Below are 18,939 nucleotides of genomic sequence, written 5' to 3' on the forward strand. Positions count from 1 at the left end.
TGGGCTCTTGAAGTAGGTGATCTATGTCCCCTATCTTAGTTTGCTAGGGCTGCCATAACAAAATACCACAGACTGGATGGCTGGAAGTGAAGTGAAGTAAAAGTCACTCAGTCATGTCCAACTCTTTGCAATCCCATGGACTGTAGCCTGCCAGGCTCCTCTGTCCATGGAATTCTCCAGGCAAGAATACTGGACTGGGTAGCTGTCCCCTTCTTCAGGAATCTTTCCAACCAGGGATCAACCCCAGGTCTCCCACATTGCAGTGGATTCTTTACCATCTGAGCCAACAAGGAAGCCCAAGAATACTGGAGTAGGTAACCTATCCCTTCTCCTTGAGATCTTCCTGACCCAAGAATTGAACCAGCGTCTCCTGCATTGAAGGTGTATTCTTTACCAGCTGAGCTACCAGGGAAGCCCACAGAACAATAGAAATTATTCTCTTCATAGTTCTAGAGGCTAGAAGTCCAAAATCAAATTATTAGCAAAGTTGCTTTCTCCTGAGGACTCACCTTGGCTTGCAGATGATCTCCCTCTTGCTACATTTTCACGTGGTCATCCCTGTGCATACGGGCTCCTGTTGTCCCTCTGTATATCCCAATCTCTTCTTAAAAAGGGAGCAGTCTGATTGGGTTAGGGCCGACCCTAGTGGCCTCATTTTAAGCTAATTACCTCTTTCAAAGCCTTATCTCCAAATACAGTCATACTCTGAAGTACTAAGAGTTAGGAATTCAACATATGAATTTTGGAGAGAGGACACAGTTATCCCGTAACACCCCCTTTCTTTCTGGTATTCATACCTCTAGATTTTCTTAGTTTTATTACAGGTGGTGAGGGCATCCTTATGTTGTTTTTGACTTTACAGTAATGTTGCCAGTGTTTGTCCAATCAATATATAGGGCTCTGTAGGGCTCTGGTAGACTACTCTCATGAAGTTCAGGGGAATCTATCTAGTTAGAGAAGTTTTTGTTTGTTTTAAAATCTGGAGTGGAATTAGGTTTTATCAGATTTCAGGGGGACACCTTTTGATATAAACACAATTGATGAATACCTTGCTCAATGAAGTTCATGGTGAAAATGAAAACTGTGTCTTTTAACGTTAAAAATGAAGGAACTTTTTGGCTAACCCAGTATATGTATATGTGGATCCACATCTATGTATTTGCTTTCCTCACTAAAACACAATTCCCTAGAGGGTACAGACTGTGACTTATTTCTCTCTATGCTTCTGGAAATGTGTTAGGTCTACCCTCAGAGTGGAAATGGGTATATCAAGCTACGGTTGTTTGCTGACACTAGCCATTTACTGACTTCCCACTGCTCTTCCTGCAAGTTCCTGTGTACACGGGGAATTAGTGGGCTAACCAGCAACCATGAAGACCCAGTTCACATGAACTGCAGTTCTCAAAAGTAAAATGTGACTCTTGGTTTCTACATCAGTTACTTTGTAAGTCAAAACCTTAGGAACTAATAACTTCCATGGAGAGTAGTCTGGGAAGTCAGTGGGCTTTCTTCCCTATGCTACACCCCTCCATTTCAATAAGCTACTCTTCAAACCACACTACAGCACAGACCGTAAATGAGATAAGATATATATGAAACTGCTGATTCTGTAACTGGCAATAATTACTGGATAGGTTATTATGAAATAGATTGACAATGACAAACACCTTATTCTTAGGTACTGACCTGCAAACCCCCGGCTCCTTCCTTGAGGGGGAGGTGGCATTGGGCCCATGGCTCGGGGGTAAAGTGAAACAGGGTAGAGAGAGGGCACCATGGGAGGCATAAAGGTAGGTGATGGAAGTAGAGAAGGCGGTGGATGGTTCATGTTGACTCCTTCAAGTATGCTCTGTCTCATCTTCTCCACTTTGGTTGCCAGGTCAGCCTTCAAATGAAGAAGAGAGTAATAATAGCAGCTGCAATTTTTAAAACTTCTCCTATGTTTCAGGCACAGTATTGGGTGGTCTATGTACAAACTCACAAGTCCATTCCCACGAATGGAATCATGGCCTGGAGTTAAATGGCTCAAGGCAACATAGCAAAGCCTCCCTGAAAACAAAGCTCCCACTCTTTGCATGATGTCAAACTACCATCATACTAGTTCTGACCAAGGGCTTATGAGGCACCATGATTAGGTCAAGAAAGACAAATACAACAATGAGTATTTAGTAATGCCTAATCACACAGCCAGCAATAGGCTAGGTTATTTTTTAAGGGGGAGGTAACAGAATTACTTAAAGAGAACAAAACTTTACACATACAAACCCTTTTAACCTTCTCTCTCATACTCAGGATCAGAGACCATGGCCTCTATCCAGGAGAAGTCCATGCCTCTAGTCAAGAGGTCAGCAAGCTTGTTCTGAAAAAGGCCATACTGTTTCTGTCACTACTTGACTCTCCCATTGTAGTATGAAAGCAGTCATGGACAATATGTAAATGAATGAATGTGGCCATGTTTCAAAAAGTTTTATTGGAATAAAAATTCAAATAAAAAAAAATCTTTCTGTAGTTTGCTGGCCTCTTCTCTAATCTATCAGCTTATTCCCCACAAATGGACAAAGAAGAAAGTAAGGGTTCGTTTCCCTTGCCTTCTTTCATCTTTCCCAAGGCTTTATTGGAAAAAATATCCCCTGCTTTTACTCTGTCATCTATTTTACTGCCGTCTTCTATTTATAAAATAGTTCCTTTACAAAAAATATCATTTAAAAAATGACTTAATTTTTGTAAATAAGTGAAATGAAATTCTAAGAATGAGGGGAAAGGCATATAGTGTATCTGAGCATTCATTCCATGGGGAAAAAATAACTCAGAGCAAAAAAAAGGAATATGAAAACTTGAAGCCTCATTATAAAAAAAACACAAAACTCTTCCCAACATGATTTTATTAATATAAATTTATTTATTTTAATTGGAGGCTAATTGCTTTACAATATTGTAGTGGTTTTGCCATACATTGACATGAATCCAACAAGGGTGTGCATGTGTTCCCCATCCTGAACACCCCTCCCACCTCCCTCCCCATCCCATCCCTCTGAGTCATCCCAGTGCACCAGCCCCGAGCATCCTGTATCCTGCATTGAACCTGGACTGGCGATCCATTTCACATATGATATTTTACATGTTTCAATGCCATTCTCCCAAATCATCCCACCCTTGCCCTCTCGCACAGAGTCCAAAAGACTTCTATACATCTGTGTCTCTTTCGCTGTCTCGCATAGAGGGTCATTGTTACCATCTTTCTAAATTCCATATATATGTGTTAGTATACTGTATTGGTGTTTTTCTTTCTGGCTTACTTCACTCTGTATAATGGGCTCCAGTTTCACCCACCTTATTAGAACTGATTCAAATGGATTCTTTTTAATGGCTGAGTAATACTCCATTGTGTATATGTAGCACAGCTTTCTTATCCATTTGTCTGCTGATGGACATCTAGGTTGCTTCCATGTCCTGGCTATTATAAACAGTGCTGTGATGAACATTGGGGTACACGTGTCTCTTTCAATTCTGGTTTCCTCGGTGTGTATGCCCAGCAGTGGGATTGCTGGGTCATAAGGCAGTTCTATTTCCAGTTTTTTAAGGAATCTCCACACTGTTCTCCATAGTGGCTGTACCAGTTTTCACTCCAACAGTGTAAGAGGGTTCCCTTTTCTCCAACCCTCTCCAGCATTTATTGCTTGTAGACTTTTGGAAAGCAGCCATTCTGACTGGCATGAAATGGTACCTCATTGTGGTTTTGATTTGCATTTCTCTGATAATGAGTGATGTTGAGCATCTTTTCATGTGTTTGTTAGCCATCTGTATGTATTCCTTGGAGAAATGTCTGTTTAGGTCTTTGGCCCATTTTTTGATTGGGTCGTTTATTTTTCTGGAATTGAGCTGCAGGAGTTGCTTGTATATTTTTGAGATTAATTCTTTGTCAGTTGCTTCATTTGCTATTATTTTCTCCCACTCTGAAGGCTGTCTTTTCACCTTGCTTATAGTTTCCTTTGTTGTGCAGAAACTTTTAATTTTAATTAGGTCCCATTTGTTTATTTTTGCTTTTATTTCCAGTATTCTAGGAGGTGGGTCATAGAGGATCCTGCTGTGAATGTGCCCACTCATTCCCCAGATACAGAGAGTGTTTTGCCTATGTTTTCCTCTAGGGGTTTTATAGTTTCTGGTCTTACATTTAGATCTTTAATCCATTTTGAGTTTATTTTTGTGTATGGTGTTAGAAAGTGTTCTAGTTTCATTCTTCTACAAGTGGTTGACCAGTTTTCCCAGCACCTTGTTTTCCCATCTCGTTACAGGGATTGTCTTTTCTCCATTGTATATTCTTGCCTCCTTTGTCGAAGATAAGGTGTCCATAGGTGTGTGGATTTATCTCTGGGCTTTCTATTTTGTTCCACTGATCTATATTTCTGTCTTTGTGCCAGTACCATACTGTCTTGATGACTGTGGCTTTGTAGTAGAGCCTGAAGTCAGGGAGGTTGATTCCTCCAGTTCCATTCTTCTTTCTCAAGATTGCTTTGGCTCTTCGAGGTTTTTTGTATTTCCATGCAAATAGTGAAATTATTTGTTCTAATTCTATGAAAAATACCATTGGCAGCTTGAGAGGGATTGCATTGAATCTATAGATTATTTTGGGTAGTATACTCATTTTCACTATATTGATTCTTCCAATCCATGAACATGGTATATTTCTCCATCTATTAGTGTCCTCTTTGATTTCTTTCACCAGTGTTTTACAGTTTTCTATATATAGGTCTTTAGTTTCTTTAGGTAGATATATTCCTAAGTATTTTATTCTTTTTGTTGCAATGGTGAATGGAATTGTTTCCTTAATTTCTCTATTTTCCCATTATTAGTGTATAGGAATGCAAGGGATTTCTGTATGTTGATTTTATATCCTGCAACTTTGCTATATTCATTGATTAGCTCTAGTAATTTTGTGGTGGAGTCTTCAGGGTTTTCTATGTAGAGGATCATGTCATCTGCAAACAGTGAGTTTTACTTCTTTTCCAATTTGGGTTCCTTTTATTTCTTTTTCTGCTCTGATTGCTGTGGCCAAAACTTCCAAAACTATGCCAACATGATTTTGTAACATGTATATAGACACTGGGCCTTTGGGACCATCCTTGACCAAGTTAGTTTAAGGTCAGACACATTCTCCCACTTCTGCTACCTCCTTCCCTAGTCTCTCTGCTCCTTTACCCTTTTCTGCCATTCACTTTCACAGCAGATCATAGTTCGTCTTATTAGCTACCCAACATGTTGGTACCTGGCCATCGCAGAGCTCAACTAGGGATACTCTCTCCCGGCCTGCTTTAATTAGCTTGCTCTGGAACAGCTTTCCATCGAAGTAAATCCAGGGGCAGCAGTGTTCCCAAGGAACTGGCTGGCCACAGGCATCATTGGCAAACAGGGCTGTATCAACTCCGCTCATGAAGAGGGCAGCAAGCTGGATCCCTCGAGCATCCAGTTTCTCAATCTGAAACCACCACAGAGGAAAAACTACCATTAAGAAATTGCTGTTATTGGTTACATTTGCTCTTATTCCTGTTTTGCTGATTATTCCAGTTAAATGAGAACATGTTACTTTTAAATATGGACATTTGAGGACATAAGCAGCCTCTATCCATTTCTGTCTCTGAGATGGTTTGGAAGATACTCATTACAAAAAAAATCAACTCAAATCTTTAAAAGATACCCTCTTGAGATACCAATTTTTCTGCCTGTCAAATAAGAAAAAAATTAGAACAAAACAAGACCAAAAGAACGTCCAATGCTGATGAGGATATGGTGAAATAAACAGCACACTCAAATAAAACTAATGAGTAATGTACATTAAAATTAAGCTATATGTATCAAGAACCTTAAAATGGTCACATTTGTTGACTCAGAAATTCTACTTTTAGGAATCTATTCTAAGGAAGTTGAGATGTGAATAAGGCTCTAATACATAAAGATGTTAATTATTACATATAGTAAGTGAAAACTGGAAACCAAGTGGCCAAAATAAGAATAATTAAATGATACATCCATATGATTATTTACTAAGAAATTTTAAGACAAAGAAACTATGTTCTACATCAAGTTTAAAAATACAATATATAATTATATAAATAATATATCAACCACGTAGAAAATGCATGACAAAAGGCTGGAAGAAATCATCAAAATGTACACAGTGGTTATCTCAAGTTGACATGTTAGATGGCTTTAACAGGAAAAGGGATAGTACTTGCAGGTCCCCTCCTAGGTGTGGTGTGGAGTTGTCAGTACCTGCTCTAGTATCAAGCAATATCACATTTACTGAAGAAAGGAACCAACACTGTTTGTCTAAGACTGTTTTCATCTTTTCCTTTGTTGATCTCATGTCAAGATTTTGTAAGTCTTACTAGACTTGATTTTCTTCTAGTTTATACTAGGGTCTCAAAGGACCATGGCTACTTAAGTCACAAGAGGAGTGTCCTGCATTAATAACTAATTGAGTACTGTATACTTAGAACATGCTAGCCACTCTTATAAGTGTTTTGCATGGATTATTTTATTTAATATCCTCATAATACTATGAGTAAGGAAACTGAAACTACAGAGGTTAAGCAACCTTATGAGCTAAGATTCAAGGCAGCCTGGCTTCAGAGCCTACTCTCTAACCTACTATATTCTACTGCCTTCAGTTATGATGTTGGATTTACTTGCTTCCTCTTGCTTGTCTAGACTTCCCTCTAATACTCAGTATTATTTTTAAAAAAGGAGGGTAGCACAGGGAATTATATCCATTATCTTATAATAGTCTACAATGGAATATAATCTTCAAAAATACCAAATCACTATGCTAACACCTGAACCGAATGTAATATTGTAAATCAAGTATTGTATTGTGTGCGTGCTCAGTTGTGTCGGACTGTTTGTGACCTGATGGACTGTAGCCCATGGGCTCCTCTGTCCATGGAATTCTCCAGGCAAGAATAATGGAGTGGGTTGCCATTTCCTCCTCCAGAGGAACTTCCCATCCCAAGAATCGAACCTGTGTCCCCTGTACCTCCTGCACTGCAAGTGAATTCTTTACCACTGAGCCACCAGGGAGAGAGGGTAAATATTTACTCAAAGACAAACGGAACACCAGGATATGTCCCCTGTAGCATCTTTTACAAGAGTTGGAAACCTTACTGTGATCTATGGGCCACAACTTACCAGTCTTACACAATACCATTTTTTCTACCCATTCTCACCCATCAGTATGTAAGCAGTGTTGGGTTTATTAATAGACACAAATATTTGGCTAAAGTAAATCAAACATTTACCTGCAGAACTTACTCTTCTTTCCAGCTGCAGGAAAAAAAAAAGACCTAAAATAGAGTTATGAGCTCGTAAAATAATTTAAATGAGGATAGTTCAAATCACCTTGAGTTCTTGAAGTTGATCTGGTTCATAAAGTTGAGTAGAAACTGCCTGTGCCAGGAAGGTGTCTAGCTCATGGCGATGCAGGATTCGGCCGCCAGGCCATTGAACCATGTATCTAGAAGATAAAAGCATCATTATTAAGTGACAAAAGCTCATTTACTCATTTCACAAACACTTAGTAAGCTAAATGTAACCTACCATGGGTCAGATGCTAGCTACGTTCTGAAATAAGGTAAAAGAATCTCTGCCTTTGGTTACTTCATCTAGATGGTAGAGGAGACAGGCACCATTCACGTATAACTGCTGTTAAGTTTATGGCTTCTTTCTTCCTAGCATCTCAAATCTCAGTTTTTTCATACTACATATAGAATATTCTATCTTGCTTTTTTCATTCAACATTGTAAGAACCTTTCATTCATTAAATACTTGTCAAAAACATGATTTTAAATGACTTCATGCTCCTCATGTGTTTTATAAATTTATATAAATATTCCTATAATATTAGAAACATACTATTCATTTTCTTTTATTATAAAATTACTATAAAGATATACACATATTTAAATCTCATCTGTATCTCTGATTATTCATTCAAGATAGACTTCTGAAGTGCTGATCATTTTTATTTTATTAAATTCACCAAACACTGACCTCAAGTATATGCTGAGCCTTCGTTCAGATTTTTAAAATGGACACATTGCTTGAAGGGTGCAATGTATTTAACACTGAACAATATATTCCACAATGAGAATCTGGAGGTGGTATAACGATATACCTTTATATATTTAGTGGCACAAGTATAGGCACAAGCACTGCAATTGGAGGGAAAATCCATTCAGGACTGAACAGAGAGGTCCTTGGTGCTGAGAGAATTTCCCCTTGACTTCAGCCTCGAGACAAACCAAGGAGTCTGCCAGTACACAGAAACCACTGAATTCAGGGCAAACAGGAGTAACAAGATATATATTAAGGAATTGGCTCTTGCCAATTACGATTATGGGGGGCCAGTCTGAAGCAAGCAGGGTTGGTTGGAAGCAGGAAATGTGACAACTCAAGTCCGTGATCTGTAGATTAGAACAGCAGTTTAGAGACAGAATGGTTAATGCTTTCTTCAAAAATTCCCAGTTTTCTAAACAAGTTCCTAGGATGCCTTCTTTAGACAGGGTTGAGTTAATTTTCGTATAACGTGGGAGGTTCAGATTGAAGTGTTTGTTTCTTTGGCCTATGGATGTCCGATTGTTCCAGCACCATTTGTTCAAAGGCTGTACTTTCTCCATTGAATTGTTTTTGCACTTTTGAGTATACATGTGTTGTTCTATTTCTAGGTTCTTAATTTTGTTCCATTGACCTATGTGCTTATCCCTTTGCAAATAACTCCAGTCTTGATTATTTTGGCTACAATATTAGGTAGAATGATTCCTATACTTCTTTTTTTGCAAGATTGTTTTAGCTATCATAAGGGCCTATATAAATTTACACATAAACTTTAGAATAAGTTTGTCTTCATTCATAAAAAACCTTGCATTAAGCCCACAGGAATTGTGTTAAATCTACAGATCAATCTGAGAATTGACAGCTTTACAATGGTAAGTCCATGAACGTTCCTTCTTTGATTATTTTCATTGGCATGAAGCATAGTAATTCTGAGGTTGGTTCAGTGCTCTGGCATGTATTAGTAGTTTTATTTTACTGAGTAACATTCATTGATGGACATATCACATCCACTTCCCAGTTAACAGATACTTGAGTTGTTCCTACTTTTTGATTATTATGAATAATATTTCTTTGAACATTCATGTGCAAGTCTGTGTGGACCTATTTTTTCAACAGATACCTAGGAGTGAAATAAATGAGTCTTATGATTATTTGAATGGACTTCCTTGGTGGCTCAGACAGTCAAGAATCTGTCTGCCAATGCAGGTAACCCAGGTTTGATCTCTGGGTTGCAAAGATTCCCTGGAGAAGGGAATGGCAACCCACTCCAGTATTCTTGCCTGGAGAATCCCATGGCCAGAGGAGCCTGATGGGCTATAGTCGATACGGTCACAAGAGTTGGATACAACTGAGTGACTATTTATATATTTATGTTTAACCTGTTAAGAAAATGCCAAACTAATCTCCAAAGTAGCTATACCATTTTAAATTTCCATCAGTGTATGAGGGAATTCCAATTCTCTGCAGCCAGGCCTACATTTGTCATTGTCATTTTTTTTTAATTATTACAATCATTTCAGCTGACTGAAGTGGTGTTTCATTACGGTTCAAATTTGCATTTCCTCAATGATTACTGAAGATGAGAATCGTTTCATGTGCTTTTATTACAACCCTATATCATCTCTGGTGAAATGTCTATTTACATCTTTTATTCATTTTTAGACTGAGTTGTCTGTTTTCTTATAAGTTTTAAGAGTTTGTTATATATATTCTGATACAAGTCTTTTATCAGATATATGTTTTGTAAATATTTTCTCTAGTCTGTGGCTTGTCTTTTCTGTTTTGTAATGGTGGCTTTTGAAGTATAAAAATTTTGTATTTGGAAGAAATCTATTTTTTTAGGTTGATTTTGCTTTGGCTGTTGTATCTAAGAAATCTTCGCCTAACTCAAAATCATGAAAAATTTCTCCTGCAAGTTAGATAGTTTTAACTATTACATTTTAGTCTATGATCCATTTTTATCAGGTCAGGTCAAGTTGGTTGATGATGTTTCGTGAATCTTCTATATTTTTGCTTTTTGTCTAGGTGTTCTAGCCATTATTGAGAGTAGGGCATTAAAGCCTTCCACTATCATTGTTGAAGTTTCTATTTTATTCTTTTTTTTTCCTTTTTTTTAAATTTAAATTTTATTTTTTAAATTACAATACTGTATTGGTTTTGGATACAATTAACATGAATCCACCACAGGTGTACATGAGTTCCCAACCCTGAACCCCCCTCCCACCACCCTCCCCATATCATCTCTCTGGGTCATCCCAGTGCACCAGCCCCAAGCATCCTGTATCAAACCTAGACTAGTGATTCATTTCTTACATGATAGTATACATGTTTCAATGCCATTCTCCCAAATCATCCCATCCTCTCCCTCTCCCACAGAGTCCAAAAGTCTGTTCTTTACATCTGTGTCTCTTTTGCTGTCTCGCATACAGGGTTATCATTACCATCTTTCTAAATTCCATACATATGTGTTAGTATACTGTATTGGTGTTTTTCTTTCTGGCTTACTTCACTCTGTATAATAGGCTCCAGTTTCATCCACCTCATTAGAACTGATTCAAATGGATTCTTTTTAATGGCTGAGTAATACTCCACAGTGTATATATACCACAGCTTTTTTATCCATTCGTCTGCTGATGGACATCTAGGTTGCTTCCATGTCCTGGCTATTATAAACAGTGCTGCAATGAACATTGGGGTACATGTGTCTCTTTCAATTCTGGTTTCCTCGGTGTGTATGCTCAGCAGTGGGATTGCTGGGCCATATGGCAGTTCTATTTGTAGTTTTTAAAGGAATCTCCACACTGTTCTCCATAGTAGCTGTAGTAGTTTGCATTTCCACCAACAGTGTAAGAGGGTTCCCTTTTCTCCACACCCTCTCCAGCATTTATTGCTTGTGGACTTTTGGTTCCCAGCCATTCTGACTGGTGTGAAATGGTACTTCATTGTGGTCTTGATTTGCATTTCTCTGATAATGAGTGATGTTGAGCATCTTTTCATGTGTTTGTTAGCCATCTGTTTGTCTTCTTTGGAGAAATGTCTATTTAGTTCTTTGGCCCATTTTTTGATTGGGTCATTTATTTTTCTGAAATTGAACTGCGTAAGTTGCTTGTATATTTTTGAGATTAGTTGTTTGTCAGTTGCTTCATTTGCTATTATTTTCTCCCATTCCGAAGGCTGTCTTTTCACCTTGCTGATAGTTTCCTTTGTTGTGTAGAAGCTTTTAATTTTAATTAGATCCCATTTGTTTATTTTTGCTTTTATTTCCAATATTCTGGGAGGTGGATTATAGAGGATCCTGCTGTGATTTATGTCGGAGAGTGTTTTGCCTATGTTCTCCTCTAGGAGTTTTATAGTTTCTGGTCTTATATTTAGATCTTTTCATTCTTAAATTCTACCAGTTTTTGCTTCATGTATTTAGGGATATTGTTGTTAGGAATATATGTTAATAATTATTATATTTTCCTGATGAATTGACCCTTTTGTTACTATAAAATTTTCTTATTTGTCTATTTTAACATTACTTGTCTTAGAGTCTATTTTGTCTGATATTAGTACAGCTATTATATCTCATATGATTATTGCTTGCATGGTATATTTTCTTCTATTCTTTGTCTTTTAACCTATTTGTGTCTTTGAATCCAAAGTGTATCTCCTGTAGATAGCTCAGGTTTTGTATCAAATCTCACAATCTCTGCCTTTTGATAGGAATGTTCAGTCCAGTTACATTTGATATAGTTGTTGATTAGATTCATAGGTTTCATACCTTTTTTGCTTTTTTGTTTGTTCTCCTTTTACTGCCTTCTACTGCATTAAATACTCTCCAGTATAGCATTTTAATTATTTTTTTACTATATTTTAGTTATTTTCATAATGGTTGCTGTGTAGATTACAAAATACATCTTACCTGACACACCACATCAAATTAGTACTAAGTAATTCCAGTAGAAGGTAGAAACGTTACTCCAATATAGTTCTCTCCTTTCCTCCCACCACTGTGTTATTATCGTTGTGTGTATTATGCTATTATTCTAAAACCAACATACAATTTTATACTTATTGACTTATGTAGTTGTCTTTTAAATAGGTTAAGTGAACAAATGAGAAAAAAATATATTATACTACTTTTTACATATACCTATGCAACTACCACAACAGGTGGTTATTATTCATTCATTCATTTGGTGTCATTCCTTTCAATGTGAAGGACATGTTTTAATACTTCTTATATGGCAAGTTGACAGCAATAAATTCTCTTAATCTTTGGTTATCTGGGGATCTATTTCATTTTCCTTTCTATTTTACAGCTTTATTGAGATAAAATTATTATACAATTCATGTATTAATAGTGTATAAAGTCATTGATTTTAGTTAATCCACAGGGCTATGTAACTGTCACCACTACATTTAAATAACCGTCCAAAGCAACCTCATATCCATTAGCATTCACTCTACATTTGCCCCTCCCTCAGACCCATGGTAATCCCACATCTACAGATTTGCTTATTCCGAACATTTCATATAAATATGTATGTCATACTGTGACTGGTGAATTTCACTTAGCCTACTGTTACTTAGCCTACTGTCAGCCTACTGTTTTTGAAGGTTCATACACGTTATAGCATAAATCAAGTTAGTTGCTTTTTATAACTGAGTAATATTCTATTGTATGACTACACTACATTTTGTTAACCCATTCATCAGTTGATGGACATCTGAGTTATTTCCACTTCTTGGGTATTATGAGTAATGCTATATGAATACTCAAGAACATGTTTCTGTGTGAATGTGTCTTCATTTCACGTTCTTACCAGCAGGGTTCCAATTTCTCCACATCCTCACGAACACTTGTTGTCAGTCTTCTTTGTTTTTGTTAGTCTTTTAAATTATAGCCATCCAACAACAGAATGGGAAAGACTAGAGATCTCTTCAAGAAAATTAGAGATACCAAAGGAACATTTCTTTGCGCTGCGTCATTCTGCATTCCAAGGCCAAATCTGCCTGTTACTCCAGGTGTTATTTTGACTTCCTACTTTTGCATTCCAGTCCCCAATAATGAAAAAGACATCTTTTTTGGGTGTTAGTTCTAAAAGGTCTTGTAGGTCTTCATAAAACTGTTCAACTTCAGCTTCTACAGTGTTACTGGTTGGGGCATAGACTTGGATAACTGTGATATTGAATGCTTTGCCTTGGAGACGAACAGAGATCATTCTATCATTTTTGAGATTGCATCCAAGTATTGCATTTTGGACTCTTTTGTTGACCATGATGGCTACTCCATTTCTTCTGAGGGATTCCTGCCTGCAGTAGTAGATATAATGGTCATCTGAGTTAAATTCACCCATTCCAGTCCATTTCAGTTCGCTGATTCCTAGAATGTCGACGTTCACCCTTGCCATCTCTTGTTTGACCACTTCCAATTTGCCTTGATTCATGGACCTGACATTCCAGGTTCCTATGCAATATTGCTCTTTACAGCATCAGATCTTGCTTCTATCACCAGTCACATCGACAACTGGGTATTGTTTTTGCTTTGGCTCCATCCCTTCATTCTTTCTGGAGTTATTTCTTCACTGATCTCCAGTAGCATATTGGGCACCTAATGACCTGGGGAGTTCCTCTTTCAGTATCCTATCATTTTGCCTTTTCATACTGTTCATGGGGTTCTCAAGGCAAGAATACTGAATTGGTTTGCCATTCCCTTCTCCAGTGGACCACGCTCTTGGCAAAGACTAATAGTTTTGCCAAGAAAATGCACTGGTCATAGCAAACACCCTCTTCTAACAACACAAGAGAAGACTCTACACATGGACATCACCAGATGGTCAACACCAAAATCAGATTGATTATATTCTATGCAGCCAAAGATGGAGAAGCTCTATACAGTCAACAAAAATAAGACCAGGAGCTGATTATGGCTCAGATCATGAACTCCTTATTACCAAATTCAGACTCAAACTGAAGAAAGTAGGGAAAACCGCTAGACCATTCAGGTATGACCTAAATCAAATCCCTTATGATTATACAGTGGAAGTGAGAAATAGATTTAAGGGCCTAGATCTGATAGATAGAGTGCCTGAAGAACATGGAATGAGGTTCGTGACATTGTACAGGAGACAGGGATCAAGACCATCCCCATGGAAAAGAAATGCAAGAAAGCAAAATGGCTGTCTGGGGAGGCCTTACAAATAGCTGTGAAAAGAAGAGAGGCGAAAAGCAAAGGAGAAAAGGAAAGAGATAAGCATCTGAATGCAGAGTTCCAAAGAATAGCAAGAAGAGATAAGAAAGCCTTCTTCAGCGATCAATTCAAAGTAATAGAGAAAAACAACAGAATGGGAAAGACTAGAGGTCTCTTCAAGAAAATTAGAGATACCAAGGGAACATTTCATGAAGGGCTCGATAAAGGACAGAAATGGTATGGACCTAACAGAAGCAGATGATATTAAGAAGAGGTGGCAAGAATACACGGAAGACTATAAAAAAGATCTTCACAACCCATATAATCATGATGATGTCATCACTAATCTAGAGTCAGACATCTTGGAAAGTGAAGTCAAGTGGGCCTTAGAAAGCATCACTACGAACAAAGCTAGTGGAGGTGCTGGAATTCCAGTTGAGCTGTTTCAAATCCTGAAAGATGATGCTGTCAAAGTGCTGCACCCAATATGCCAGCAAATTTGGAAAACTCAGCAGTGGCCACAGGACTGGAAAAGGTCAGTTTTCATTCCAATCCCAAAGAAAGGCAATGTAAAAGAATGCTCAAACTACCGCACAGTTGCACTCATCTCACACGCTAGTAAAGTAATGCTCAAAATTCTCCAAGCCAGGCTTCAGCAGTATGTGAACCATGAACTTCCAGATGTTCAAGCTGGTTTTAGAAAAGGCAGAGGAGCCAGAGATCAAATTGCCAACATCTGCTGGATCATGGAAAAAGCAACAGAGTTCTAGAAAAACATCTACGTCTGCTGTATTGACTATGCCAAAGCCTTTGACTGTGTGGATCACAATAAACTGTGGAAAATTCTGAAAGAGATGGGAATACCAGACCACCTGACCTGCCTCTTAAGAAACCTATATGCAGGTCAGGAAGCAACAGCTAGAACTGGACATGGAACAACAGACTGGTTCCAAATAGGAAAAGGGGTACATTAAGGCTGTATATTGTCATCCTGCTTATTATTTAACTTACATGCAGAGTACATCTTGAGAAATGCTGGGCTGGAAGAAGCACAAGCTGGAATCAAGATTGCTGGGAGAAATCTCAATAACCTCAGATATGCAGATGACACCACCCTTATGGCAGAAAGTGAAGAGGAACTCAAAAGCCTCTTGATGAAAGTGAAAGAGGAGAGTGAAAACGTTGGCTTAAAGCTCAACATTCAGAAAAATAAGGTCATGGCATCTGGTTCCATCACTTCATGGGAAATAGATATGGAAACAGCAGAAACAGTGTCAGACTTTATTTTGGGGGGCTCCAAAATCACTGCAGATGGTGATTACAGCCATGAAATTAAAAGACGCTTACTCCTTGGAAGGAAAGTTATGACCAATCTAGACAGCATACTAAAGAGCAGAGACATTACTTTGCCAACAAAGGTCAGTCAGCCAAAGCTATGGTTTTTCCAGTGGTCATGTATGGATGTGAGAGTTGGACTCTGAAGAAAGCTGAGCACTGTAGAATTGATGCTTTTGAACCGTGGTTTGGAGAAGACCCTTGAGAGTCCCTTGGATTGCAAGGAGGTCCAACCAGTCCATTCTAAATGAGATCAGTCCTGGGTGTTCACTGGAAGGATGGATGCTAAAGCTGAAACTCCAATACTGTGGCCACCTCATGGGAAGATCTGACTCATTAGAAAAGACCCTGATGCTGGGAGTGATTAGGGGCAGGGGGAGAAGGGGATGACCGAGGATGAGATGGCTAGATGGCATCACTGACTTGATGGACGTGAGTTTGAGTAAACTCCGGGAGTTGGTGATGGACAGGGAGGCCTGGCGTGCTGTGATTCATGGGGTCACAAAGAGTCGGACACAACTGAGCGACTGAACTGAACTGAACTAATGGGTATTAACTGGCATCTTATAGTATTTTTGATTTGCAGTTCCTTAAAGATTAGTGATGTTGAGTCTCTTTTCATATGCTTATTGGCCATATATATATCTACTTTGGAGAAATGTCAACTGAAATTTTTGGCCCATTTGATTTTTAAATCAAATCATCTCTCCTTTGTTATTGAGTTGTAAGTATTCCTTATACATCCTGGATACTTTAGATACCTATCAGATATATGATTTGCATTTTATCCCATTCTGTGAGTTGTGTTCTCACTTTTCCTCTTGGCATTGTCTCTAGCACACAAGCTTTTAGTTTTTTTTTTTTAATTGGAGTATAATATTTTTTTGATTAGAGTGTAATTTTTAAATTTCTTAACTGGAGTATAATTGCTTTACAATGTTGTGCACAATTTACAATGTTGTGTTAGTTTCTGCTGTACAACAATGTGAATCAGGTATAAGTACACATATATCTCCTCCCTTGTGAGTCTCCCTCCCCAGCACCTAGCATCCCACTCCTCTAGGTCATCACAGAGCACTGAGCTGGGCTCCTTGTGCTATACAGCTAGTTCCTGTAGCTATCTATTTTACACATGGTAATGCATATATATGTCAATGCTCTTCTCTCAATTCATCTTCCACCTCCCTTTCTCCTACTGTGTCCATAAGTCTGTTCTATACATCTATGTCTCTATTCCCACCGTGCAAATAGGTTCATGTGTACCATTTCTCCAGATTTCATATATATGTTAATATACGATATTTATTTTTCTCTTTCTGACTTACTTCACTCTGTATTACTGAGTCTAGGTCCACCCACATTGGTACAAATGACCCAATTTCATTCCTTTTTATGGCTGAGTAATATTTCATTGTATATATGAACCAAAACTTCTTTATCCATTCATCTGTTGATGTACATCTAGGTTGCTTCCATGTTCTGGCTACTGTAAATAGTGCTGCAGTGAACATTGGGGTACATGTGTTCTTTTGAGTTATGGTCTTTCTCAGGGTATATGCCCAGTAGTGGGACTGCTGTGTCATTTGCTAATTTTATTCCTACTTTCCTTCATACTGTTCTCCATAGTGGTTGCATCAATTTATATTCCCACCACCAGTGCAAGAGGGCTGGTACCCTTTTCTCCACATCCTCTACTGCATTTATTGTTTGTAGATGTTTTGATGATGGCCATTCTAACTGGCGTGAGGTGATACCTCATTATAGTTTTGATTTGCATTTCTCTAATAAATGAGCAATGTTGAACATTTTTTCATGTGTTTGTTGGCCATCTGTATGTCTTCTTTGGAGAAATGTGTGTTTAGGTCTTCTGCCCACTATTTGACTGGTCTTTTTTTAAAAAAAAATTGAGCTGCATGAGCTGCTTATAGATATTGGAGATTAATCCTTTGTCAGTTGTTTTGTTTGCGATTATTTTCTCCCAATCTAAGGGTTGTCTTTTCATCTTGTTTACAGTTTCTTTTGTTGTGCAAAAGTTTTACGTTTAATTAGGTCTCATTTGCTTATTTATGTTTTTATTTCCACTGGTCTAGGAGGTGAGTCAAAAAGGATCTTGCTGTGATTTATAGCAAAGAGTGTTCTGCCTATGTTCTCCTCTAGCTTTATAGTATTCGGTGTGACATTTCAGTCTTTAACCCATTTTGAATTTATTTTTGTGTATGGTCTAAGAAGTGTTCTAATTTCATTCTTTAACATGTAGCTGTCTAGTTTTCCCAGTATCACTTATTGAAGAGACTATCTTTCCTGCATCATATATTCTTGTCTCTGTTTTAAGTTGACCATAAGGCGTGTGGGTTTTGTAAGGTCGGACCCGGGGGCCATGATGGGCCGCCCCTTCTCTCCCCCACTGGCGGGGGAAGTCCCTAACGGAAGGAGCTGCTCAGATTCTGGGGACCAGTGACAGCACACTTCGCCAGCTAAAGCCTCCCTGCACCAGCCACGTAAAAGGACCTATCAGCCCGTGACGCCTCGGCCTGGCGACCTATCCGAACCCCCGCCCATTAACCTGACCATCCCTCGCAACAAACTTATATAAGCTGCTTCTAACATGGTCTGGGCGCAGACTTCCTCGACCTGCCTCATTCGGGTCCAGGAACCCCATCCGGTAGTGATTCGCCATTAAAAAGCTTGTTAGACAATTTTTTTTGGTGTCCTGGTCATCTTTTAACCTAACAGGTTTATCTCCAGGCTTTCTATCCTGTTCCATTGATCTATATTTCTGTTTTTGTGCCAGTACCATAGTGTTTTGATTACCACAGCTTTGTAGAACAGTCTGAAGTCAGGGAGCCCAATTCCTTCCTTTCCATTTTCTTTTTCAAGACTGCACCAGCTATTTGGGGTCTTTTGCATATCCATACAAATTGTAAAATTTTCTGTTCTAGTCTGTGAAAAATGCTACTGGGAATTTGATATGGAATGCACTGAACCTGCAGATTGCTTTGGATAGTACAGTCATTTTTACAATATAGATTCTTCCAATCCAAGGACATGGAACAACAGACTGGTTTCAAATAGGAAAAGGAGTACGTCAAGGCTGTATATTGTCACCCTGCTTATTTAACTTATATGCAGAGTACATCATGAGAAATGCTAGACTGGAAGAAACACAAGCTGGAATCAAGATTGCCGGGAGAAATCTCAATAACCTCAGATATGCAGATGACACCACCTTTATGACAGAAGTGAAGAGGAACTAAAAAGCCTCTTGATGAAAGTGAAAGAGGAGAGTGAAAAGGTTGGCTTAAAGCTCAACATTCAGAAAACGA

The 18,939-nt window shown here is 38.3% G+C and overlaps 1 protein-coding gene across 1 annotated transcript in view; it reads right to left on the bottom strand.

Moving 5' to 3' along the window:
* Positions 1–1,248: 1,248 nt before the first annotated feature.
* The window catches only part of FAM120C (family with sequence similarity 120C), a 133,165-nt gene continuing 115,474 nt past the window's right edge, over positions 1,249–18,939 (bottom strand). Inside the window, exons 11-13 of the mRNA XM_018043858.1 lie at positions 7,393–7,507; positions 5,264–5,473; positions 1,249–1,885 (exon numbers count right to left, since the gene is read on the bottom strand). Of these exons, the coding sequence (XP_017899347.1) occupies positions 1,559–1,885; positions 5,264–5,473; positions 7,393–7,507 (652 nt within the window). The 3' untranslated portion in view covers positions 1,249–1,558. The remainder of the gene's footprint in view (positions 1,886–5,263; positions 5,474–7,392; positions 7,508–18,939) is intronic.

This window comes from Capra hircus (genome assembly GCF_001704415.2).
Source record: "Capra hircus breed San Clemente chromosome X unlocalized genomic scaffold, ASM170441v1, whole genome shotgun sequence".
NCBI lineage: Eukaryota > Metazoa > Chordata > Mammalia > Artiodactyla > Bovidae > Capra > Capra hircus.